Genomic DNA, 27,803 nt, shown 5'->3' on the forward strand with positions numbered 1-27,803 from the left:
TTGACTGCTCAACTATAGGCAGAGTATATTCCCAGAGCCGTAGAGTTTTTTTTATTCTTCTGCTGCTCAATTTTATCGTAGGAAAGCCAAGGTTATAACTCGAGGGTTGCCATGTGACTTTCTAGCACAGTTAAATTGTTAAGGCTAGCTTTTGTTTGTATAAAAGGCTGTTGGAGACTTGCTCTTGCTCTCTAGTGGCGACCCTGGGAAGGAGAGAAGTGTCATTCCTTTTTCTTGTATTGATTTAAGGTACAAATGTATGATGCCTTTGTGTACCACTAAGTGACATTATCAGAATACATGTGGGAGTAGATGTACACTTGGGACTAGGTAAGCTAGTTTTTGAGGGGAGCTTGCTGTTTAAAGACAATTTAGGGTAAGATAATGTGAAGCTCAAATGTGTTTCATACTTAAGGAACTGCAGTGCCTTTGTGCCTTTAATTGATTGGTGCAAAATAATTTCAGGGAGTTGGGGTGTTTGAAGTCCTGAAACTTCCTCTGAATAATGTCATCAAATTAAAAGTTAGTTGTTTATTTTTTAAGGAGCCACATGATTTTGTGTGAATTTTTGTCAAATGTGTGAAAAGCAGGAATCAAAGAGCTGGATTATGTTTTCTGTTTGCCATTTTTATTATCTCACTTCATGGAGGCCAGATGCAATATTCTGTAATATCAGGGAAAAGTTATAATGGCATTATTAGGTTTAAGTGGCATTTAGTGCAGTCATGGCGGTGGCAAACTGAGCACATGAAGTTGGCTTCAGAACTACATTGCTTTTCCCTGTGCTTTGTGTTAGGATGAATGGCAAGTTTGTGATTTTTACTGAAGCTGACCAGTGGAAAGATTGTCTGCAAAAGGCCATACCTAATTCACAAGCATTAGTAGTTTTTACCCCTCCCCAAATAGGGATTCTCTTTGCAGACTTGATTGCATTGTGAGTGCACAAATCTATGGAGACCAGGAAAGCGATAGGAAAGTAGAATTTAATTTCTTGCATGGCAGCCTATTCAGCTGGTGCCACAAAAGTGTAATTCATAATAAACTTTAGCTTGACTTCTTTTCGCATTTCTGTTTTTCAAGTATCTAATACTATAGCAACAACGTGATTCGCATTTCAGATGAAATGTTTGTTCCATTACAAAACACAACTGAAAAGATGCTGTTAGAGCTTGTCTAGTGGCTGTAGCTAGAGGGGATTGTTGAAGCTAAGTAAACTTTGTTCAGATGTAGGGTTTCTCAAGCACATTTAATAACTAATCCATAAAAACTGATTCCCTCCCGAAATTGGAGAAAGTCATTAATAGTTAACTGTATTTTCCTCCTGAGAGTAACAGGCTTTCAGTTCAGTTGTTTAAGTACTTTGTAAAAAAAAAAAAAAAAAAAAAAAAATTCACCTTTTAACATATGACTCAGAATTCCCATGCACATCACATTTTCCACAGTGTTTAGCTTGATGCCTGTATTAGAACTTTATACAATGGAGTGGATATAGGAGAATGTGTTCTGGTTTGAAGTTGTTGATGAATTTCTTCTGTCTGATGTGTTAGTGAGCTATGCGATAGTTTAATCAGCTTTTGTTTTCTTACTTTCCACACTGTGCTGTGCAGCAGCGATGGATACTTAATGCATGTTAGTGAGCATGCAGTTATGTCAGTCACACTGATACAAATCCGAGCTTACAAGGCAGAGACAGTCCATTAACCATAATCCCCTTGACAGCATTCCACCTCATAGGGCACCTCCTGTCCCAAAGAGTGTAAAACAGGTCAGGCTCAAGATGAATTTATGGGCACCTGTCCAATCATCAAGGCTTGCCTTAAACGAAGGGAAAGTTTCACTTTTTTATATGTAACAGAAGGCTATTCGAGAGGGACGCACTTAAGTTTAATTTAACTTTTTCATGTTAGTGGACTAACCATTTACTTTAGTATGAGGTGTTTTTTTCCTGCTTTTGCAGAAATGTCCCTGTTCTCTGTATACAGGGGATGCTGTCATGTTAAGTCTTCTCGTTCGGCCTTTTGTTGTAGCATCTTCACAGTAGGCATTGGTCAGTGGCACTGTGAATGTGATATCTAACTAGTTTAAAAACAAAGAATAATGCTCACTACACTCTGTTTGCCTGATAATAAACAAGACTTATAAAATGCAACAAAAAAAACAGGCTTAAATAGTGGGAAGTATACTTGCTGTGTTCAATTCAAGTCAGTCACAAAAGGTAACCAAATGTTCCACAAAAAGAAACGAAGCTGTAACCTACAAACCGCTTTACTTTGCGAACTCTTAATCCAGTAAAAAAGAGTCAAAATCACCATAGAGTGTTCATTCGAACCTACTCATCCACTGGGCAATAGCTTGTAGAAAAAACACGCAGCCAGCATGTAAAAATAAATCCAAGCGTCCAGTAGAAACCACGTTTATTAAAATAATTAGAACACAGGGCTGCTTAAAATAAGAAGCAAGAAGTTGCTTAAGTAGTTGTATTAACTAACCACAGATGATCTACAGGATGAGGTGGTGTGAATTGATGAAATACCCTGATGGATGAAAATCCTGTTCTTTATCACTGAAGCATTTCAAGGACTAGTGAAGCAGATAGAACTTCCAGAGCTGGAAAAAATATGTATCGCCATAAGAAGGGGAAACAGAAGTTTAGGTAGAAAATCATTGCATTGAGGAAAAAAGGCAGAAAATTGTGCTCATCCACAATCCAAGAGCAGTGGAGCATCGAGGTAATGTAATACATTCATTGGTCCAACGATGGCTTTATGTTTACTAAGTCTTCAGCTGCATTTCGGATATATTGTTACTTGGGCACAGAAACCACAACAGATAAAACACAGGAGGTTCTAGAAGAACCAGAACAGCAAATGCCTACGCTAGGAAGTTAACCTTAGATAGGTAAAGTCAGGTGGCCATCAGGTGGTCAGGTAAATAGAAAGTCAGGTGGCCATCTTTGATAGAAACTGAGAGGTCAGTTCACTGCTTCAGAAGCAAAGGTATTCATGCACAGCTAACCAGCCTGAGACTGTACAAGGGGTTGGTGAGCAGCAAAAGCATGATTTCTTTTGGGGGGGGGGGGGCACCTGGAGTGAGCACTGTAGAATGTGAACTTTGTAGGAGATGTAGCCTGTCATCCTTCTGGACTTTATAAGGGAGTGCATGTAGGGCAAGCTGGGGATAAACTTTGAGGGAAGCTTCTTTACACTACCCTGACATGACTGCCTACATTGTCTCAATTGGTGCGGTACTGTAATTATGTTTAGGTTCTGGCATTTGTTGTATGTGCCTTTTTACCGATTTGTTGCTATTTGATCTGGCTAGTGAAAAGGGTCTTGTACCAGCTAATTTACCTTGCAAACAATAAATAGATATGAAGTACTTGCCTCCTAATTACTGATGGATTTCTGTCCATCCTTTATTTACCTCTCTCTTGCTAGCATGACTAATGCCTTTGATAGATGCGGATGATAAATATGCAGCTTGGGACAGAAATGTAGCTAGAGTGGGTCAGGGGGAGCAGCCAACCTGGCGTAATGCATCAGGCATCGTGATCAACAGATGCATTTTTCAGTTTCATGCTTCTCATATAAACATGAGGGCATTAGGACCCAGTGCTTCTCTTTGGGGTAGAGAGGAATGTCAGATCAGAGAGTGTACCTTAGCAGCAGTAGTTGTAGTATTTTTGTTCACATGTAGAGTGTGAGGAAGTTTAGGGCCTGGAGCTCCTCTTTAGGAGAGGAGGAGATGTCAGAGAGCAAAACATGGGAGGTTGAGCCATACCAGATTGGAGACTGGACCTTTTATTTTTTGGTCCTCATCCTATGATTGAGGGGTGCCAAACCGGAGAGCAGCATCACACTAGACACAAAGTGAGACAGCTATGGCTGTGACTGAGGGAGACATTTTTTCAGTGCTGGGAAGTAAACAAAGTAATGGTGATGATTGATGAGGTGTTGACTGAGAATGATATTGAATAAATGCTGAGATACTTCACACAAGTTAATTAAACTACATAAGTGCAGTCCACTTACGAAGTTTTCAGTCATTTCATTCATAAAGTGTTTAGGAAAAATTGTAAAAAGTAGTGAAATCCTATGAAACTTGGCCACATATTTGGGAAGAATAGATGGACTCTCTGAAATGTCAAATCTTGGAGCTGTTGATGAGAAGAGTGTGACACCAGAAAGTAGCGAGAAAGGATAGAAGCCTGTATAACTGTTTTTGATGCAAAAGGAAAGTCCTCCGAATTTATCAACTCTTGATTCAAAATTTCTTAAAGTAGATACAAGCAGTGGTCTGGCAGTCACAAAGAATCTGGCTGTTTCCTTGTTGCCTGGAACCTGTTCAGTTAAGCCTGTAAGACCTAAGTAACATCCCACTGGGAAAAATAAATATATACAGGTGTGTGTGTGTACACATACATAGATGTTCTTCATGTTTCACTGTTGCAGTCCTGACTTGTGGGATTTCCTGCTGTGGAAGTCCTTGGCTGGCCTGATTACCAGTGTAAAAATCTCCCTCCTTCTCAGGCTGGTGGATGCCCTACCATGACGTTGGTATGCTTGGGTATAAAGGGAGCCAGCCGACGCCATGACATCAATCTTTTCTTGCCGTCGGAGCCCGAAGCAGTGTTTCAGTGTATTCGTTGGTCTGCACCAGCGAGAAGTCTTATTAAGCCAAGTATCCCATGGGGGAACTCTCTTAATTTCTCATGTCAGGTAAGGTTAACAGTTGTCTCTGCTATGGTAAGCAAATCCCACATTGAGACTTTCATACCTTGTGTGTCGCCTGTCTAGGCCCAGATCACAAAGTCCCTGGTTGCAGTTTTTGTGCCAGTTTGAATTCTAGGACTATCAGGTGTAGGTCTGAAATCTTAGCTAGGCATCTTAGTCTGCAGCCTTCTTTGCATCGTTTGATGGCGTCCACCTGTCATCCCGAGGTTGAGCCCCCTAAGTGTAAGAAGGATAAGGAAAAAAGACCCAAGTTTAGGGCCTCTGATGACAACATTCACCATCTGCCAGTCCCCCAAGGCTCATTATTGCTGAGGAAGGTGAGGCACTTTTGCATCCCCCTTCTGCGACTGCGGTGGTGGTGCAGGCCTCCTTGACTCTATGAAGTCCACAATTTTGTCGGCCTCCTCATCTTCTACAAAGGCCTTGGCTTTATTTGCCGGCCGGGTCCAGAGTTACTCAGCAGACCTCTGCTTCCAACACGCAATCTTGTACTGCCGAAGTTTCTTTGAGGCATCAGCCTGCATCGGTTCTGTGTTACAAAGAGACTGGCATCAGCAAGGCGGACATACCTAGGCCCAAGGCCAAAGCTACCCCTAAGAAGGGTTCTACCTCAGGCCCTATGCCTAGACCTACCTGCTCCCACTTAGGTTGTCAGCAAGACTTGGTCAAGTTAGCGGAGGACCTTATCTCCTTAGTTGGATCTAGGCAACCCCCTTTGGAGTCTTCCCAGGGAAAAGAAAGAGGGATTTTACCCCTCATAGGTTCATACTAGGCTATCTGCCCTGAGGCAATTATAAGCCTAGCCCGATTCTGTATGGCTTACGCCACCCCTTGATTTGAGTATACTGTGCCCTTTTTAAGGTTTAGTTTACTGTGCCTCTGTCTAATAGTGACACGGGAGTAATCCCTGGGACAAACCTACGATCCCCCATCCACCTATCGAGATTCTTCTTGAAGAGATTCAGTGAGGTGCTCTGCCTCACATGAACTGGAATTCTATTCCAGAGCGAAGGGAGCCTCTGGGTTATGAACCTGTCCCTCCAGCAAGTTCTATTTATTTCTGTGCTGAGGTTCAAGTCCCTCCAGCATGTGGCTCTAAGGGATTTAGATTTACTGAGGTGGAGCATGTCCATTAATTCTGGATTTGACATATCTTTGTATGTCAGGCATAGATCGCCTCGAAGTAGGCGGTATGCAGCTGAGTAGAGCTGGAGTTTTTTTAACCGAGCAGCATATGGCATCTGTTTGAGACCCTTGATCCTCTTGGTGAGATACTTTTGGGGTCTTTCTAATTACTGCAGGTGTCAGGTAAGGTACATCCCAAAAGAGGCATTGTATTCTATGATGGGCCTGATGAGGGATGAATAAAGGGGCACGATTACCTCTCTTGATCTAGATGTGAAACCCTTCGTGATGAGGTGGGCTATGTAGAAGGTCTTTCTAACCACTTTGGCAATGTGGTTTTCAAAGGAGAGATTGCTATCAACTTGGGTCCCCAGGTCCCTAATAACTTTCTCTGTACTTAATGGGTTTCCGCCTATGTGGTAATTTGTGGGCACATTGTTTTTGCCAAAGGGTATGACTATACATTTTTTGGCATTTAGCTTTAAACTATGGCGCTGGCACCAGTTATCTGTCTCTGTGAGACCTTTTTGAAGGATGTTTGTGTCAGCTGGAGAGTTGGTTATGGCGCCCAGTTTGCAGTCGTCTGAGAACTTGGTGAGCCATAGTCCTCCCACGTTTGCCTGTACCTCGGAAAAGTATATACCGAACAAGAGTGGTCCCAGGACAGAACCCTGTGGGACGCCACTTGTGACCGGTTTCGAGTCTGACATGGCTCCAGCAACTCTCACTCTGTGGGTTCTGTCTTTGAGCCAGTTTGCGACCCATCTTGTGACATAGGGGTTTATATTTAAGCTGGATAGCTTATCTATGATGCCCGAGTGTGGTATTGTGTCAAATGCCTTTGCAAGGTCCAGATAGGCTGTGTGGACTACCTTCCCTTCATCTATGGCTTTGGTGACTGTTTCGAAGAAGTCAACCAGGTCTCTTCCTTGACTCAGTACTTTCAAAATATTATGCAGAGACCATGCCTGTCAGCCAGGCAATTCCTCAGAGCATTAGGCTACATGGCATCTTGTATCCTCATAATCTGTCTGGCCAGGCTACACATGAGGATGCTCAAGTGGTTCCTCAAAAGTCTGTGGTGCCAGCACTCAGTCCCTGGAGGCAGAAATTCAGCCTATCCCTTATCTCATGGAGGAATTTGCATGGTAGACATGGGTGGTGCCCAGAATCTGCATCTCCCCTTCAGGTTCATCCCTCGGGGCCAAACCTTAACCACAGATGTCTCAGAGACAGCCTGGAGGGCTTATTTCCAATGCTTTCAGTCCCAGGGCAGATGGGAAGATCAGTTCAGACACAAACTGGAAAGATCTGATGGCAGTGCAAAAGGGCCTTCTGGATTTCAGAGATCAGTGGAAACCAGGGGATGTTCATCGTGTTACCCTGCAGCAGTCATCACACTTGGGTTATCCTGTCGTCAGGTGGTCCCGCAGTCGGCCGGAATTCCAAAGTCTTGGTCCGGCATCGGTTGCTGTCGCTTCTTCCCTGACGTCGGTGCGCCAGGGGTATATATAATGCAACCGACGACATTTTCTTCAGTCTTTCTTGCAGCGCGGTGCCCGAAGCAGAATCAGTTCGCAAGTGCCGGTCGGCTGACTCCTGAGATTTTCGAATTCGAATTTCAGACCGAAGTCTTCTGTAAAGCTAAGTACCCTGTTGGGGAAACTTTTCTTGCCTCAGACCGATGTCAGAAAAAGTTAACAATTGTATTTCTTGTGGGAAGCAAATACCTCATAAGGATTTTCATTCTTATTGCATACCTTGCCTAGGCCCAGACCACGACATCACTAGTTGTCGTTTTTGTGCTAGGTTTAATAAGCGTACTATTAAAAGACGCTTTGATTTTGCACGACACTACTTCGGTAGAAAATTTAACTACACTATGCCGTTGGAGCAACCAACTACCGGCGTGCACAAAAAACGCAGGGATAAGGACAGACAGCCCAGGCCTAAGCCAGATTCCGAGGCCTTGGCTGGTCCGGTCTCCGGTCCTCAGTGAGGCTCCGACGCAGCTCCTGACTACCGCAGATCTGGAACCTGAGACCGCTCCGGAACTTTTGGCGGAATGTACCAGGCCGACGCAGCCATTTTGTTCAGGCCCTACTGACGACATTGCTGAAAAAGATGGTGCTGCAGAAACGCCATCGGTTTCTGAAGGCGTTTTCAGACCGACGCTCACCATTAAAATGTATCCTAAGACGATTAAATCCAAAAGGACTGCACTTCAGTCCCCTGTTCAAGGCCCCATGCCTAAGAAACAGATGCTCAAAATGGCTGAAGATTTGATCTCTTCAATCAGGGGTTCCCAGCCCCCTCCTGACAAAAGGCCTAGACAAGAGGAAGATTATGCATCCTCTGAACAAGTGTCCATTTCTTCAGATTCCTCTGAGGACCAAGATTACTCCTTCTCCCCTTATGAAGATTCTGATGCTGTGGATTCCATTCCCTCAGCTTCTCCTCCTGAAGACTACTCCTTTGGGGAAACTTTACACACTATGAGGGAACATTTTCACTGGGAAGGTCAGGACTACTCTGACTCGAAGAAAAGGCTCAGAGACTTTCTTTTACTCCCCCAGCACAGACCACTTGCCATCCCACCAGTTTTAGACATTGTGGATGATGTTTATTTAGAATCCAGTTTGAACCCAGACTCTCTACCTCCTGCTCCAGCCAAGCCTGACAGATACTATAGAGTGCCTGATTCCCACAAATTTCTTTATAAAAGCCCTGTTGCTGACCCTGAGACAATCTCCCAGGGTCCCAAAGGGGCTAAGGCTTCTATGGCTAAAAATCCTGTACCCTCTGAGAGGGATTCCAGATCACTAGACAGGTGGGGGGAAAAAGGTTTACACCTCAGCCACTCTAGCTATGAGGGCACTAAATTGCCAATTTCACATGCTTAAGTATCAGCAATTTCTAATCTCTCAGTTAAAGCAAAGAATGACCACTCTCCCTCAACAGTCTGAATTGAAAGAAATGCAGGATCTGTTGCATGCAACTGAACAGGTGGACAAACATACCTTACAATGTGGGTTTGATTCTTTGGAGGCCTCCTGCAGAGCAGCTGTCACTGGGTCTGTTATATGTAGGCATGCTTGGTTAAAGGAACAAACTCTGCCTGATCATGTTAAAGCAAAGCTTCCAGGTGCTCCCTTACAGCAGGGTGTTCTTTTTGGAGTTAAAGCAGAAGTCGTCTTAAAGAAAATGGAGGATAAGGCAAAATCTATGCAGACAGTCAAATATTTCCTACAAGTACAGCCCCCTCGCTTCAGCAGAAACTGGCCAACAAAAAATTGGTCCTTTCCAGCTACTGACAGACCACAAAGGGGTAAATACAGACGTCCAAGAGGCAGAGGACAACCACAAGCCCAGTACAAACCTCACCAATGGGGCACTACAACACAGAAGGGAGGAGAAGACAGGTCCCAATCTACCAGAAGGCAAACTCAATGACTTGCACCTTATCTGGCCAAGCAACACTCTCTTGGTAGCCCCCTTGAGAGGAAAACTCGCACTTTTTTCAGACAACTGGCACATTGTCACAAATAACAAATGGGTCCTAGACATAATTTTACGAGGATACAGATTCCATTTTCACACCTTGCCACTGAAAAGAGGAATGCCAAACCTGCCACAAAATCAATGGGCAGAGGCACAAAAACAAATTACGGCTCTCATGGACATGAGCCATTCAGCTGGTACCTACTCGAGAGCAAGGTCAAGGATTTTACTCAAGACTTTTTCTAGTGCCCAGAAAGGACAATGCCTGGAGACCAATTCTGGACCTTTCAGTTTTAAACACCTTCTTACAAATACCCAAATTCAAGATGCTAACACTACAGCAGCTTCTTCCCATGTTGGGCAAGGAAGCATGGCTAGTAACGTTGGACCTCAAGGAGGCATACCTGCAGGTCCCTATCAAAGTTGCAGAAGATACCTCTGTTTCATTGCAGGTTCAACCCATTACCAATTCTCTGCACTGCCCTTTGGCTTCTCTACTGCACCCAGAGTCTTCACAAAATGCCTGGCACCAGTAATTGCATACTGCAGACAAAGAGGAATTATACCCAGTCCTGGACGACTGCCTCGTCCAAGCAGAAAGCAAGGACATTCTCTTACATCATCTGGCTTTTGTAAAACATCTACTAAATTGCCTGGGGTACACAGTAAACGAAAAGAAATCAAAACTAGTACCCTCACAAAATATGACATTCCTGGGTGCCAGCTTGAATACAACTGCCCAGAAGGCTTATCTGACGCCAGACAAACAACTACAACTGACTCAATATTTCAAAACAATGGCAACAAAGACCCAATTAACTGCAAGAAAAATTCTGCAGGCCTTGGGATTCATGGCATCTTGCATACTACTAATACCATTTGCAAAGCTGCATATGAGGAAATTACAGTGGTACCTAAAAAGCGTATGGTCTCAACACAGCCACAGTTTGGACACGATATCTCTCATTCCCTGCCTACAACAGGAGTTTCTATGGTGGTCACAGGCATGTCACCTCAACAAGGGTCAGCCTTTCACCTTGCCCCCAGCCAGGCAAACTGTCACAACAGATGCATCAGACTATGCCTGGGGGGCACATATGGCAGGACAGTGCGTTCAAGGCGTATGGACTGCAGATCAAAGGAATCTACACATCAATCAAAAAGAGATGCTAGCTGTACAGAAAGCTCTGACAGCCTTCAAGAATCTATTACATCCAGGACAACTTACAATAAAGACGGACAACACCACAGTAATGTGGTACATAAACAAGGGGGTACTCACTCCTACCCTCTATGCAGGCAAGCGATGATCTTATGGAACACAGCTCTGGCTTACCAAGTTCAGTTACAAGCTCAATTCCTGCCAGGAAAGAAGAATACAATGGCAGACTACCTCAGCAGAAACATCATGGATCCCCACGAGTAGAAACTAGATCCACAAGTATTTACAATGATAACTCAAAAATGGGGCCTTCCAGACATAGACCTGTTTGCCAGTCCTCAAAACTATCAACTAACAAAATTTTGTACAAGGACACTTCACCATCAAGCTTGGAAAGTGGACACACACTCTTTCAGTTGGAAAAACCTGACAGTGTATGCCTTCCCCCCATTGCCTCTCCTCACAAAGGTACTTCTGAAAGTCAAAAAGGAGAGACCACGACTGATTCTCATAGCCCCAGACTGGCCATGCTAGCACTGGTACCCACTATTGAGGAATATGGCCCACGGCCCACCTTGGATATTACCACAAATTTCCCATTTGCTCACACAACAAAACAATCAGATTCTTTACAGCCAGCTCAAAAACCTTAAATCTGGCTGCATGGCAAATCAACTAAGCATCCAGCCAGCTCCTCTTTCCCAAGCAGTTATGGATGTTGTTCTGGAAGCTAGGAGGCCAAGCACCAGGAAGGCTTATTCGGACAAATGGAAAAGGTTTTGTGCCTGGAACCAAGCTAAAGGCCAAGACACAATTCAGCCTCACATTCTTCAGTATTTAACTTTCTTTCTCCTCCATTAAAATCCATGCTTCAGCTATTTCAGCCCACTACAACACGGATCCACACTTATTTTCACATCCACTTCTAAGGCAGTTCCTCAGAGGGGCAAAAAACATTAGGCCACCCAGGAGAGTACCTATACCAACATGGGACCTAAATTTTGTTCTGGAAAAACTAATGCTACCTCCCTTTGAACCAGCTTTCTCTGCAGATCTTCAGTTCCTATCATGGAAGACTGCCCTGCTGCTAGCAATAACTTCAGCTAGAAGAGTCTCAGAGCTGCAGGCACTAATGGCAGTGGAACCTTTCCTCATTTTTCATCAAGACAGAGTTTCTCTACGAACTAATCCTTCCTTTATGCCTAAGGTGGTTTCCAGTGTGGCTTTAAATCAAACCATCCACTTACCCACCTTCTTCCCAAATCCTCAGAACAAAGGTGAGAGACTCCTGCATTCCTTGGACATTCACAGGCAACGTCGTTACTACTTGGACAAAACTAAGGCTTTCAGAAAGTCTGACCAGCTGTTTGTATCCTATGCTACAGCTTCACAAGGGAAGGCTATATCAAAACAAACCATTTCCAAATGGATAGGTCATTGCATACGTTTCTGCTATACCCATCATGGAAAACCAGTTCCTGCTACCATTAGGCCCCACTCTACCAGGGCAACAGCTACTTGTACAGCCTTTCTCAGGGGGGTTCCAACCAAGGAGATTTTGGAAGCTGCAACTTGGAGTTCAGTACACACCTTTACCAAACACTATCACTTACCACTTTACTCTAAGACTAGGGCGGGCTTCGCCACTGCAGTTCTGCAGGGCCTTCTAGCCTCCTCTAACCCTCTATGATTCCTCCACCCATCCTTAGCTTTGGGATTCAACCAAAGTGTGATGACTGCAGCAGGGTAACACGATGAACATAGTACAGTTTTGTACCTACCATAAATGTAGATGTTCGAGTGTACACCCTGTTGCAGTCCAGGTTACCCTCCCTCCATCCCCTCTGATCTAACTGGCTAAATCTCTACAATACCTTCCTGATGTATTTGCTTATAGCTGAAGGGATTTTGTGTTTGTGCAAAGTTTACTCAATTTGGTACTAATTACTGACCACCTTTTTGGGGGCACCTGACATCTGGGGCAAGAAACTGAAGAAAATGGCGTCGGTTGCATTATATATACCCCTGGCGCACTGACGTCAGGGAAGAAGCAACAGCAACCGACGCCGGACCAAGACTTTGGAATTCCGGCCGACTGCGGGACTGCCTGACGACAGGATAACCCAAGTGTATGACTGCAGCAGGGTGTACACTCGAACATCTACATTTATGGTAGGTACAAAACTGTACTTTCTGCTTGTCAGTCAGATAACACCACAGTCATGTGGTACATAAACAAGGGGGCGCACCCACTGTTACACTCTTTGTCGTCTAGAAATACAGGTCTGGGAGACAGCTCACTCTTTGGGGTTGCACTCATGGCACAGTACCTCCCAGAGACTTGAAACACTCTAGCAGATCATCTCAGCAGGAACTTGATGAATCCCCCACAAGTGGCATCTGCATTGGAAAACACTTCTCAGCATAGTCCAGAAATGGGGATCCCCACAGATAGACCTCTTTGTCACCAAAGAAAATGCTCAACAGAAAAGATTCTGCTCCAGGGGCAAACTACCTACAAGCCTGGAGGGGACAGATCCTTCCTCCTTCCTTTGGAGTCACCTGTTCCTTTGTGTTTCTCCCCTGCCCCTTTTTCCAAGGGTCCATCTAGAAATCAGGGAAGAAGGCCCAGGGGTCATCCTGATAGCCCCAGACTGGCCAGGGCAGTACTGGTATCTTCTGCTTCTTTAACCAATGAAAAACCATGGCAGTTACTTTAGAGAGTGGACCTTTTGACTGGGGACAAGGAGAGGTTTGTGCATCCCAACCTATATACTCTCAAACTCTCAGCCTGGATAATTCCCCGAAATACTACTCTGAGCTCACCCTAAGCAGACAAGTTCAAAACATCGTCAAAGAGGCTAGAAGGCCTAGTACTCAGAAATCATACTCTGCCAAGTGGAAAAGTTTCTCCAGTTGGTGTCAACAGCCAGGCCTCAATCCCAACTTGGCCACTATCTCTGCCATTTTAGATTACTTGGCTCCCCTGGTGGGACAGATGCCTATGCTTTTCTTCCATCAAAATTCACACCTCTGCCATTTCAGCCCACGTCCCTACTTTTCCAACCGCGTGATGAAACAATTCCTTATGGGAGTGGTTCACACCAGACCTTCCAGGAGACAACCCACACCTCCAGGGGACCTCAGTTTTGTTCTAGAAAAATTAACGCTACCCCCCCTTTGAACTGGCAGTTTCTTCAGATTTAAAATTATTAACCTGGCAGACTGCCCCTTTACTGGCTATTACCTCAGCTAGGAGGGTCTTTGGGTCTTTGCAGGCTCTCATGGCAGTGGAACCTTTTCTTATATTCCACCCAGACAGAGTATCATTCAGGACTAATCCATCCTTTATACCCAAGATAGTCATGGACACATCCTTGAATCAAGTCATACACTTGCCCACCTTCTTCCCCAAACTTCAGAACCAGGGGGAAAGAATCCTTCATTTCTTGGATGTGCACAGACAGCTTCACTACTATGTTGACAGAACTAAATCTTTCAGAAAATCAGACCAATTTTCTGTCCTTTGCCATTGGCCTTGAAGGATAAACAGTCTCCAAACAGACCATCTCCAAGTGGATTTCCCACTGTATTTCCTTTTGTTACAGCCATCATGGCAAAAAGCCTCCTGATAATGTAAGAACTCACTCCACTATGGCCACTTCTACCTCTACATCTACAGCCTTTATGAAAGGAGTACCTACCAAAGACATTTTGGAAGCTGCTACCTGGTTGTCTGTGCATACCTTAAGCAAACACTACCTTTTACCAGCCTTCTCGAATTCTAGAGCAGGATTTGCCACTGCCATCTTGCTTGGGCATCCTTTCTTCTGTATAATCTACCTTCCACCCTCATCTCAGCTTTGGGAATCATCCCACAAGTCATGGACTGCAACAGTGAAACACGAAGAACATAGTACAGTTGTGTACACTTAACAGTAAATGTAGATGTCTGAGTGTATTCACTGTTGCAATCTTCTTTCCCTCTTTTGCCTACAGTAGTAGTCTGCTTCTGTTTTCTTCACTAGCCAGAGGACCTTCTGGGTGTTTACCTGCAGGGCCCCCTTTTTCTACCTTTGACCCTTGCTTATGGTGCATTTTCAGGGCTCCTACCTTCTAAGGGGCAAGAAAATGATGTCATGGCTTTGGCTGGCTCCCTTTATACACAAGCTTACTGACGTCAGGGAAGGGGGTCCACCAGTGTTAGGAGAATGGAGATTTTTACTTGTAGTCAGGCCGGCCAGGTGTTTCCACAGCAGGAAGTCTCACAAGTCAGGATTGCAACAGTGAATACACTCAAAGTCTACAGTTATGGTAAGTGTACACAACTGTACTTTCTTAAGGGGTCTCTGCACCTAGAAAGACTCCCTCCTTGAAACATGTCAGAGTCCTCCTTTGAAATCCTCATAAAAACCCGTAGGTTCTTAGGACTTGAATTTCATGCTAATAAACTTTGCTATCATTTTTTTGAGTCTGTCTCAGATGTGACTGTTAATAAATATGGTTGCAGTAGCTAACCATTAACCCATCATCATGTCCTCTTTTTTCCCCCATTTTCGTACTTTGGGTAGGGATGTCTCATCAGCTGTCACCAGCCCTGTCTATTGAACAGTCATGCTTTAACCTTGTGTAGGTTTCAAGCCCCTTCTGTCGCAGCTTTTCCTTTGCAGAAACTATCCATCTTGTGGCTGGATATCGTCCTTTCCTCTTGTTCTCACAAGAATTGTTTTCTACTTTACTGCATTTGACCCTAACCCCTGTAGTTTGTTCTCCTTGACCTTCTGTGTAGCTGGAGCTGTTTTTGCTTCTGCTCTATTTTTATTTTTTTATCTGTGCACAGTGTGCATCCTGTCGGACTTTTCTGGAAGCTCATCTCCCTCACCTCATGCTTCTCAGCTGCTGCTTCTCCACTGTCCAGGTTTCTGGGACATACAGAAGCATTGATTGCTCAGTGGTTAGCTTCTTTGGCATTTCTCTGTTGTGCACTATCCCTAGCACAGTGCCTGTTGGCTGCAGCACCTTTGATTTTAGTGTTCATTGCCTTCGTCAGACTTCCCTTTTTCTCATTCACCTCTCCTAGATAAATGAAGCTATTAATATGTTCCCCTTCTATGTCAATTGCCAACTTTTTCTGATTTTTCCCATTTGCTTCTATGACCGCTGTCTAGTCTGTACTCCATCCTCTGTGCCTTCAGTTTTGCATTCCAGTCTCCTGTCATTGTCTGAAGCTCCTGTTGAGTTTGCTTGTAGTGCAGAATTGTCTGCATACAACAGCTTTGTTGGTCTGTCCCCTCCAACCTTTTTGCTGATGTAGTTCACCAGTATTAACAGTGGACTCCAAATTGAATCCTGATGCACACGTACTCCCCAGTGGGAGCCATTCTGTCAGTTTAAACACTATTTGTACTTGTGCCACTGGGTTCTTGTACATACACTAATTCTACCTGTGCTTCCGGGACTTCGAACCACCACAACTCTTCCCAAGTCATTTTTCTTGGGAACCTTGTCCTATGCTTTTTCTAAGTCTATGAATGCCCGTTTTCTTTACTATCAAGTTCTTCTCCACTGTCTTTCTCAAAGCAGACATTGTTGGTTGCACTGCATCCAGATCTGGATATGAACTACTCATCTCCCATCTTTCTTTGTACCATTCTGTCTGTTCGTTTATCTTTCAGCCTTCCCAGCACTTTCATGTTGACAGAAGGTTGATGTATGTATTGCTCACTGTTGTGTCCCCTCCTCAGCTTTTGTACACTGGAATTTGAGAAACGCATTCCTTTCCATATTGTGGGTACTATAGTCGGGAGCCATTTCTCCCCCAACTCACCCAACTTGCTTGTATCTGGTGTGACTTTATTTTTGCCTGCTGCTTTCCCAAATTTAGTTTTCCATAGCGCTGTGCTGTACTTCTGCATGGGGAAATACGGAATTGTAGCTTTTGTGGGTTTTTTCATTCAGAAGCTGTTGGAAGTACTTCTCTTGTCTGCCTTTTTTGTCTTCTGGACAAGTGAGCAGAATGTTGTTGGTATCCTTCATTAAAGGTGTTTGTCCGTTTATCTTTCTGTTAGTTTCTTTGTGCTGTCTGGTGCATCATTTTCCAGAAACTGGAAGAGTTGTTTGCCATTGCATCTGTTCTGTTAGCCTTTTTTTAGCCAACCAGTACTCCCTATTATATCCTGGTCCTTTTACCTGTCTCCCACTACTACTACTTGTGCTTCTTTCTTTTGGAAACTTCCTGGACTTCTGCATTTCACCACCAGCTTTCCTTATGTACTTTATTTTCATAACTGATTCAGCCATACACATACCTCTCAACCTGGAAACGTCAAAAATCTGAACAAAGGCCCATGAAAAATAGGTACAAATCTGTATGCCGATTAACATAAAATTTGCATGCATAATTATGCAACTCCGCCCACCCCAGTGGTATTGTGGGATACCGACCTTCAAACACAAACTGAATAACAGGCAAAATATGTCCCCAGACGCTGTAGTAAATGGTAACCATTTTTTTAAATGTATAGCAATTATGTTCACTGGGAAGTGAAAAGGTGATAAACCTTACGATTTTGTTTTTGATGACTTGCAGTATGTAGGCTTTGTGGTAAAAGTGTGGCATTTAATGGTAGGCCATATTCTAATCTTAGCAAAATAATATTATAGTTTGCTAGGACCTCCAAAGGTCATTCTCCATGGCCTACTGATCAGTGGTGTAGGTGGAGTTTGTGCTGCCTAGGGCTGTCTGAGTTTGCTGCCCTTCCCCCCTCACAAAATCATGGTCAAATGGGGCCTTCACATATAAAGCCCTCCCCAATGCAGCCATTCTAATGTCCTATTACTTTGCCCCATTTACCATAAACACTGTAATATGCATACTGCTTTACTTCTGCAGTGATTATTTGGATTTCATTTAAAGCTTTTATTTTACATTTTATATCACATCTTCTAAACAAAGCAATACAGTCTCGCAGTGAAAATACACTTAGCATTAAACTTCTCTGCTCTTGAAACTCCCATTCATTGAAACAGCATTGAAACCCACATTCAAACAAAATGTACCTGGGCAGTGACGGATAAAGATTACCTTTGGGCTGTTTTCAAATCATAGGCCCCTTGCACATGAAACATATATGTTTTCTTTGATAAACCTTCCCGATTGTATTAAATTATATTATATTTCTAGTATAATAGAGCACACTTGTTAGAACACGTTTTAAATATATTGTTTTTAACATTTTTCCAGTAAGCAATGAAACCAAATGCATGACATGAACCAGTAATGACAAAACTGCTCTATTCAGAACATTTCCGTCATAAAAGTCAACATAAACTTCTACTATCCACCAGTTTCAGTAAATATGCACAATCTCTGCAGAAGTAAAAGTCATCTAAATAAATAATTCCACATTAAGGATATCGATAAGTAAAGAGATTGCTGCTAGCAAACAACTTTATATTTCATTGTTTCATCTACAAATAAAGTGCCTGTTGCCCTTGAGGGATAAATTGCCTGTTACATTAAAAAATGATAAGCTACTAATATTGCAATAGGGAATGGATGGCAAACTGATAACAGGTTCATACATTTTTACTAAGTATGTCCGCCAAAGAGGACAGTCTCAGGACTGCAGCATCCACCCCCTTTAAAAGTACAACACAGTACAGTATCAGCAGTCCATCAACATACTGTGGGAGTAGAACCCACAGCCGTCTGCATCAAAAGCAAGTATTCTACCTGTTGTGCTACTAACACAGTGTGTGTAAGCAGTACTAAACTTCACTCCCTCTGAGGAACTATGTAGCACGACTTAAGAAATCTGGAAAAAGCCAATATTTATTTTGGTGGGGAGGGACAAAGGCCCAAAACCAGGGACACATTTTAAAGATTGCTTGAACAATGTTAGAAATGTTGCTACTTGCTAGACTAACATGTTTTGTTTTACCATGCATTTCCTGAAAGATAGCCATTTAAGTTTCAGTCTTCTTATCATTTATTGAATTCAATTCACGCTAATTTGCTAGAAAACCAAAAATTTTAAGGGGAACAGGCCAAAGAGCTGGTGTGGGTAGGGGATTCAGCCGCTTGCTCGTTGTATGCAAGGTACAGGGTTTGAGCCTGCCTACCTCTAACTACCAGGTTTGCTTACCTGGGGCATTACACACACACACACACACACACACACACACACACACACACACACACACACCAAACTTTCCGGCTAACTAATGTATGCAGACAAAGATTCCAGCTGTATAAGCTGGATTTAAATAAGTAACTGAAACACCCAAGATAGCTCTGCAGATCACACCTAATGCATTTAAATAATGTATACATTGCCCAGCAACAGGTAAAACTTGCAATTCACACCTGAAAAGGGAATCTATGCAGACAAACTTTCCAGCTATAATGGTAAACTGCATTTAAATAAGTAACTGAAACGCCCGAGAATGTGTGCACGTACACACACCAGCATTTAAATGAATAAAAATGGCTGCGTTTAAATAAATAACTGAAATGGCCAATTTCGAATGTATGCATTGCCCAGTAGCAGATAAAACTTGCAAAAATAAAAACGAGCAACCAGCAAATAAAACACACACCATCACCTAATAAGCAGGTAAAATAAAGAGATAACTGAAATGGCCAACAATTAATCCACCTCAGCAGTAGATAAACTTTCTAGCTAACTTGATGCACACTTAAATGGATTAATTGCACACTGAATGCTTTTTAAGCAAGTTTTCTTATCTGGAGGCTGGGACATTAATGTGGAGGGACTCTACAAAACTTATGCACATCTGCCACCATTGCTGTTTGCATTCCCTTATTTCCCTCCAGTCCAACAGGCAGTGGTTGATGTCATCACACACGCCCATGTAGGCTGGTGATGGGTGGTGACTGGTGGCATCAGCCATAAATTTAGTGGTAAACTTATTATACTAAAAAAAAAAGACAGGGAAGTTCTGAAATTAAGGGAACCACTCGGAAATTCTTGGCACCCCAATATTTTGCCCTCAAAACCGATAAATACCGAGGAATTTGGTATGGTAGAGAGGTCTGGCTATACATCTGTTCTGTAGTCTTCACACATTTCCTCTTATTGCTGAGGTATCAGAACCCTAGACACCAACAGTTTCACTGGAAATTATTTTGCTATCTCTTGATTCTACATTGCCTTTTCCTTACTAGTAGGGAGACTGAGTTAAATGTTAACCACTCTTGCAGTTCATGTTGTGACTGTTGGTAAACCATGTGTTGGACATCATCAAGCCATGTGCTAGACAGAAATCTAGAATGACTTCTCTCTTTCCTGTTACCCAACCAGTATCGACACAGGCAGTTCCTCATGTTCTGTTTTGCATGTCCCAAATGGAGCTTTCATGGTCCCTCATCAACAACCTCCCCGCCCCCGAACACCAACTAATTTTGCCCTATCTTTATCTGCTGGTGGCCATCATCTCTGATGAGCATTTTGTGACCTTGGAGCCACATTTGTAGTAATTTGGGATGTACAAAGTGTGCCAGAGGACATTTTTCTCTCACATGTTATGTCATTGATTTCCTTAAATCACTTTTTTTCATTCTGTCCCCCAATGTTGAGAAACATACTGGTTGTCTGCTATAGAAGGAGGAGGATCTTTTACACATTGTCTCTAATGGAATTTTAGTCAGAAGTCCTGGTGCTGGAGAGCCTGCTAGGTAGAGTGAAGTAATTGGCCAAAGACTAGCTGCCCTCTTGAGGGGAAGCATTTAGATTTTACTGCCCTCCTTGATGATCCCCTGTTTGAAACTGGAGTGGTGAGGCTAGCATCTGCAAAATGTTTGACATCCTTACTTTGTGGTAGTGGAATGTAGGCAGTAGAGGCAGAAAAAAGTCTCAAACCTCATCCTTGTAAAAGAAGCATATTGGGATAATAAGTGGGTATTTGGCCCCGGATTTGGGAGGGAAACAAAAATTATAAGAAGGCAGCCATCTCCAATGGCTTAGAGGGAAAAGCTCTAACTACAACTTAAGGTGACCAAGATTTCATGAGTGGCTTGGGAGCTTGATGGTGAATGCAGGGGAGGATTGGGCATGCCCATAGTTTGGGGTAAGAGGGGGGAAAGCTGGTGACATATATCCTTGTAAGAGTGGAGGTGATACAGATGTGTAGCCAGGAATGAAAATTCAGCTCTCCAAGTCACAAGTAGGTAGTAGCCTTTATTGCAAGTGCATGGAGGGTGTTGGGTCCTCTATGGTGATCCAGATCACTCATCTGCCTGCCCAGGGTTAGAGTTAGGGCCACCTTAAACTCCCTCATAACCAGGATACCAGCGAAGAACACAAGCAACTTTCATGGCTGCTTGAGTCATGGCCCTTATAGATGGCTGTTGCCACTGTGGTCCTGTGGATCCCCTACCACAAGGGTATGAATGGACTCCAGTCTATTAGAGAGAGTCTGAATGGTCAGCAGTCATGTGGGCAAAATAAGGCTAGAAATATACTAAGGGAAAGAGGGGAAAAGATTGAGAGAGACATACCGCGTAATGTGTGTCCCTTGTCAAGTCCAGTTTTATTTTATGAGAGTCTTTATACTGCATAAACATATTGTTCATTTGATTTTCTGTGTATTGGGAAGGGAAGCCAGTAAAGAGAGAGATTTTGTCTGTGTGTCTGTACATCTATGTTGGTTCCATCTGCCAGCAGACTAGATGGGTTCTTTCTAGTGCTGTGAAGAAACAGGGGAGGGGGTTTACCACTAATGTATGTTTTAAGAAGTGCCTGTAGTGCATGTTACACCTGCTTGGTTATCTTCACACAGCACTGTAGTTTTGATTTGCAGATTGGAATCAGAACTTCCTTTCACAAGATTTTTTCCTTACTCCATTGTTTTAAATATGACCCAACATCTGCTTGTTTAATTCAATTCTGAGGGTTGACCAGTATCCAAATGAGATTTATCTGGACATCATTGTTTATAGGTACTTACTAGGCTCTAGAACTGTGGATGATCTCTTAAGTCTAGCTTTACTGTTTAGCCTTTATATTTTACGTACAAATAATTCAGAGGTAACAGGTTATGTTGGAACATTTATTTGTTGCCTCTATCCATGAAGGACATGAATGCTAAACCAGGGTAATGACCAAGTCTAGGATTTTATTGTCCCTGGTTAGGGTGTGGACTAAATGGTCCAGAAAGTTTGTATTGAAGTCCAGAAATTTCTGAGCATATGTGTTTGTGATTTACAAGTCTCCCTGTTAGTGTTAGTTGAAGTTTCCTAGGAAAATGGTACCCCTCTTCGTGAATAGGGAGGCCATACTAGCTAAGGGAGTAAAGGACTTTCAGAAGTGGGTCTGCTTTTTACCCTTCCATTTTGCTTTGAATGCAGTTGTGCACTTTACATCACAAGTCCTCTTACTGATGGTTTGATTTTGACATATGAAGGATCATCTGTTGTGATCAGAGTAAAAAAAAACTTGATACTGTGAGTATGGCCTTTAACCCAGGTGCAGGAGATTCTGCAATTTCCTCAGTAAGCAATTGTCCAGTGACCAACTGAATGCTAATTTAAGCATCAGATAATTCCATTGGGTCCACTTCAGAAATCAGTTTTGAACTTCTACATATGTTTTTGTGTAAATGTAATTTATAAGTGCACTTCTGATATTGGAACATACATTTAACAGTTTTCTGTAGTAACAGCAGTTGTATGTCAATGTACAATAAAAAGTACCGATGCAGTGTTGAGAAAGGGATATAACAAATCATAAGGTAAACTTTTTTGTAAAAAGCAGTATTGCATTGTTCACTGCAGTTCATAAAGGCTGAGTGCTTCTGTTGAGACAAAAAAGGAGACTTGTACAATTGTATTAAAGAATGTACACCTGTCCATGTTATATAATTGGAAGCCAGCTCTAACACAGTGTCATTAAATGTTGGAATGTTCTGTTCATATGGCAACATATTTAAGTAAATCAAAGTGTTTGTTTGATTTTAGGTACTTATAAAAGTTATTGACACCAATGATCACAGACCAGAATTTTCCAAACCCAAATATGAAGTAAGTATTCCTGAGGACACCGCCCCAGAGACTGAAGTCTTGCATATCAATGCCACAGATGGAGATGAGAAGAACAGGCTGTTGTATAACCTGCATAGTAGTACAGATCCAGCTAGCCTCAAAAAATTCCGTCTAGCCCCAGCAACTGGCATATTATACACCACAGAAAAACTGGATCATGAAACAATGCACCAACACATCTTAACAGTCATGGTAAGCCAAACAGTAACAGTATTTTAATTTAAACTGTATGTGCATTTAAGATGATGACTGGGTGGTAGTGAACAGAAAAAAACATTGTATTTATAAGTGCTGTATTCATAATGCTTAGTAATGTGATGACTGAAACATTGTATTAAGACTACCATGAAATTCCTAATAGAGCTCTTGTTTAAGGGATTTTATTTTGTTGTTCACTTTCAGCTCTTTGGTGTTTTACTAACTGGATGTTTTAATGCTTTTCTACTGATATAGGTGGGCTATAACGCTGAATCTCTGCCTAAAAAGCTATAAATCCAAAACAGGAAGACATAAGACGCTGTTTTTGTGTATTTGTCTGCCACTGACTTTGTTTTAATTAGCTTTTTTGTCTCCTAGAGCTTTTTTGGATTTAAGTGTTTCTGAGATTGTTGTTCATACGTAAAGTCATGTGCTTTCATCCTTGCATGCTGCTGTATCTGTTTGTGTTTCAATCTGTGTTATCTAAGTGTGACATTTTAGCTGAGTGGCAATTTCTGCATTCTGGTGCTGATTCTGTGCACATGGAAAGACAGATGTGTAAGACTAGTCAGCTGATAGTGTAGTCTCAGCCTTTAGAATACCCAACCTGTTGTAACCTTGGTTGCTTTTCTCTTTGAGGGTTTTTTCATGGATGTCCAGAATGTTCCCTGTTTATAAATTTCTCCCTGGTTTATGATGTGTTTTGCAGTAATTTGTAGGCCAAAATAAGACTGTTATGCTCTCTTTGTCACTGGGTAGGGTGCTTATTCCTGATGACACAATGGCTCCTTTAACTGGTTTAATAAGACACCAGAGAGCCCAATACAGGGTTTTACATGAGTGTGTACATTCCTCTTTCTGTATCTGTAGAAATTATCCACCTTTTCTAGGCCTTGTTCCTGACAACGGGCTTATAAGGACAGCAAATTGAAAGCACACTTCTAAGGCCAGACAGGCAGGACTGCAAGAGGATTGGGCTCAATCACACCCGCTGGTGCTAAGCTCCTTTTCTTAGATGAAGAAGTCTTCAATCCCATTTAAAATGTTTTCCTATTAAATTTAGTGCATCTCCAAGTCTTCTGCCTTCAGATCTGACTTTATGTTGAGGGGGAGGGTTGGATTCATTCCTTTTTTGGGTGGAGAAAAAATGCCTCCTAACATTCAGGTTTCGACTGGCTGGAGGTTATTTGCCACAAGACTGCTACACTTTGTTGCATGTGTTATCTGTAATCAAATTGAAAACTGGTGTTTGTGGATGAGGAGATAATGATGCCTGGGTTTCCAGTATGGGGACTACTACTCCATGGGAAAGATGGTCGACAGGCCATGTTTGACAGACTTAAAAATGCCCTCTGGAGTGTTGCCAGCAATGACCGATGCAGGTGTCTTCACTTTCTCATAATTTTGGAGGAGCTGACACAATCCTAAGACAGCATGAGTCCTTTAGAGGTTTCTGATGACCTGCACACAGCGATTTCTGTACAGATGCCTGCATGGCCTAAGAAACAATTGCTGCAGCCATGAATAAGATCACAACATCTGCCACTGAAGAGGTCAGGAAGAGATTCTTTAGAGTCTGTCTGCACTGGGTAAGCATAAGGCTGGTCCTCACCTGGACTGGCAGTCACAGACCTCTGCAGGTTGATTGGGTTGCCTTGGTCTTTCTCTGTTTCCCATGTCTGCACTGGGTAAGCATAAGGCCGGTCCTCACCTGGACTGGCAGTCACAGACCTCTGCAGGTTGATTGGGTTGCCTTGGTCTTTGTTTCCCATTCTGCCCATAGTCTCTTTAGTATTCCTTTTTGGGGGTTGTGCCTCTTTTCTAACTTTTTAACTTTCTTTTGCTGTACATCTGAACAGAATGGTCCCCTTACAGGACAGCTGGCCTACAAGTTTTTTAGTTTTTTCTGAGCTAAGTTGGCCTTTTTTGCTAAGCTGAGTAAAACTTTATCTTCCAAAAAGTGAGCCAGGCTCAAAGGAACAGACATTTTGTTCTCTTAAGCAAAGAAAAATTCTAATTCCTGCATGCACACTTTTGTTTTTTTTTGTTGTTGTTTTTTTTGGGGGGGGGCATCACTGACCTCAAAAAGGGAGCCAGTTCTAATCTGGAGTTAGGTAAAGTCATGTAACAATGAATACAGTCACAATCTAAACTTAAATCAAGTCAGGAAATGAATCCTAAACTGTATACTTATTTGCTGCTCTGGAAGTGATATGGAATTAGTCTAATGGGCCCGGACTGACCTAGGCAGTTAATGTAACAAAAAGAACTGACATGATGCAATCATCTCTACATTTATATCAAACGTGTTTGTTCCGTGTTGGTTGGAGTGGAGCTGTGGTAATGGCATTACCAAAAGGAATGCTCTGGAAGTCAGATGGTCTTCCTTTTAGCAAAATACATGGAGTAAGGAATACAGTTGTAGACATTATCCTTCCCATGAGCAATAGTAATTTTCCCTGTCCATCTCAGAGACAAGACCCTCTTTCTGTCTCTTCAGATTACCCTGCCCAGAAGGACACACGGAAGTAAGAATATCACCAAGCACTGACACCAGATTGGATGGGCAGATGGATCCTTGCATGACAAGTGCATGGGAGGGCTGCAGTCATGTATATAATAATTTGACAAATGATCTCCATCAAGCAAGAAGGAGCGTATTTGGGACAGTAATAGGAGGTGAAGCAAGCAGAGTGCTTCACACTGGCCTGTCATTCAGTATTCCATAACTGTTCACTTTTTCACATGCTAAGTTGTCTTTCACCACAAAAAACTGTCACTGGAGTAGCCAAGAGTACATGACCTGTAGGGGATGGCTCAAATGTTGGTTTGAATCTGGTGTTAAAACCTGCTACTTGTGTGACACTGTATCTGCCAGCTGACTGAGTTAACATGTTTGAGGTCTCCCATTGTGAAAATAAAGAACTCAGCAGAAAATGTGATAAATGTTATTGGTTTTGTATTTATTTACTGACCATTTAGTACAGTGACTGGATTTAAAAAAAATGGAAAAATCTATTGGAAAGTTGGTGGAAAAAAGAGCAAGTTTTAACTAAGAATAACCTCTTGGCCAGTCAGCTGAAAAAGGACCAATTTATGTCCTTGGTACAGGAGATGGCTTTCAGTAACCTAGAAGAAAAAAAAATAAAATGCATTCAGGAGTCTTCAGAATGTAGGGAAATTAGAAAAATATATAAAGTCAGATGATAAAATATATAAAGTCAAATGATAAAAAGTAGGGAAATAAGGGGAAACATGAGTAAACATTCATATGAACTGACTGATGTGCAAAAGTTAGAAAAAAAGTAGGGAAATAAGGGGAAACATGAGTAAACATTCATATGAACTGACTGATGTGCAAAAGTTAGAAATTACTACAAAGGGAAGAATGCAAAAAATGAGGCCTGTCAGGAGGAACTGTTTATGAAATATTAGAACTTTGAAGATGGAGCGCGGAGAGAGAGAGAGAATATGAGGTTCTCCACCAACCCATAGAAACAGAGGGGAGCAGATTGTGTATGAATTATATGAGGACACTAAGTAATTGGAGTGGTGTTATACAGCAAGGCCTAGTAGTTTATAGAGTGCATATCGTGTACATTCCCCAAGCCATGCCATTAGCTGCTGCTTATTCTGCAGAAGATGCAGATGTGCTAGCAGAAGCTGCCCTTGAGTAAACTGTGGCTGGGCACAAAGGTGCTGTGAAGGTTTGCAAACACCAGAATTGTCATGGAAAAGGACCATTTACCAGAATTGTCATGAAAAAAGACCAATTGCTGTATGCCAACAAAAAAAGATTAGTCATCCCAGCAATCAGCGGACATCATGAGGCTGTACTGAGGTTCAGATTGTTTTATCCAGCAGTTTTAATAGTGTTTTTTTCCTGGGAATTTGGAGATTTTACATAAACTGAAAGCAGGCAGTGGAGAGGATTAAAAAAAAAGTGTCATTAACTGGTACAAGCCAGCAAGTTGAAGGGGGATTCAGCTACTTAGTAAATAGTGCCAGCGTTGAGACAGTACCAGTAATACCTTTCCACTGTTTCAAAGAAAAACGTGTGAAAGATAGCGAGATCCCCATGAAATGACCAGAAGCATAATGAGAAGCTTGGAGTCAAACCAAATGCTGGTATTGACAGAGAGAGAATATCAAGAGGAAAATGGCAGATAAAATGAATTGCTTAATATAAGAATGGTAGGAGAGCTTTGAGGTATTTAATTATGTAATGATGAAGTATTTGGGCTTGTGCTTTTGTTTTAGCTAAACTGAAAAAAAGGAAAGAAAACAAAAAGTGGCATGAGTAGAGCGGTTTCATTTTGAAAAAGGTTTTCTGACTTAAAGGACAACCACACCCACAGACTCAGAAACATGTTTATTTCATCATGGTTTGGTGTTTCCTACATTTTAACACCACTCTGAGACTATTTAGAGCTTTTTAGATATTTTATACGCAATTTCTGAATCTGACCACATGGGGTCTGGCATCTTGAAATCTGATTTTGTCTGCCTCTAAGTATCCCAACCAACTGAGAAAAATGAAAAATACTGGAACAGGTTCCATTAGTAGCATTTTAAAATTGAAAAGCTTGCAGAGATGAAGTATTTATAAGCAAGCAGTCAGTTTTAATACGAGATCAATAGTCTTTTTCAAACAAGTTTTAGATAGATTTTTGTATATGTCTAGAATCTTTTTTATATGTTTAGATGTTTTATTATAGAGTATCATTGTTAACTGAAAGTTCGGAGTGTAAAAATTCAGTATTGTTTACTTGTCTGTGACATTTCAGCACGAGTAGTTGCCTTATAACATTGTGGTGCCTTTAAGAAGTTAAGGCAAGTGTAACAATGTATTTTAATTGGTTATTAAGGATCAGCTGCTATTATAAAATGCAGATTTGAATGTTGTAATTCGTTTCTGATGAAGTTTGCCTGTTTGGCAAATGAAAAGCGCTTCAAACAATTTTCTTGTACCAATAAATCTTGGTTTACTTCGACAGCTAGCTGTGGCAGTATTTTTCAT

The 27,803-nt window shown here is 42.2% G+C and overlaps 1 protein-coding gene across 1 annotated transcript in view; it reads left to right on the forward strand.

The window, feature by feature from the left end:
* Positions 1-27,803, forward strand: part of FAT1 (FAT atypical cadherin 1) — a gene marked incomplete in the record, with an annotated part of 1,563,619 nt that overhangs the window by 1,133,890 nt on the left and 401,926 nt on the right. Inside the window, 1 exon segment of the mRNA XM_044062507.1 lies at positions 22,502-22,777. Within this exon segment, the coding sequence (XP_043918442.1) occupies positions 22,502-22,777 (276 nt within the window).

Source organism: Protopterus annectens, chromosome 2.part1, assembly GCF_019279795.1.
Source record: "Protopterus annectens isolate FY-2018-M chromosome 2.part1, PAN1.0, whole genome shotgun sequence".
In the NCBI taxonomy this organism is placed as follows: Eukaryota; Metazoa; Chordata; order Ceratodontiformes; family Protopteridae; genus Protopterus; species Protopterus annectens.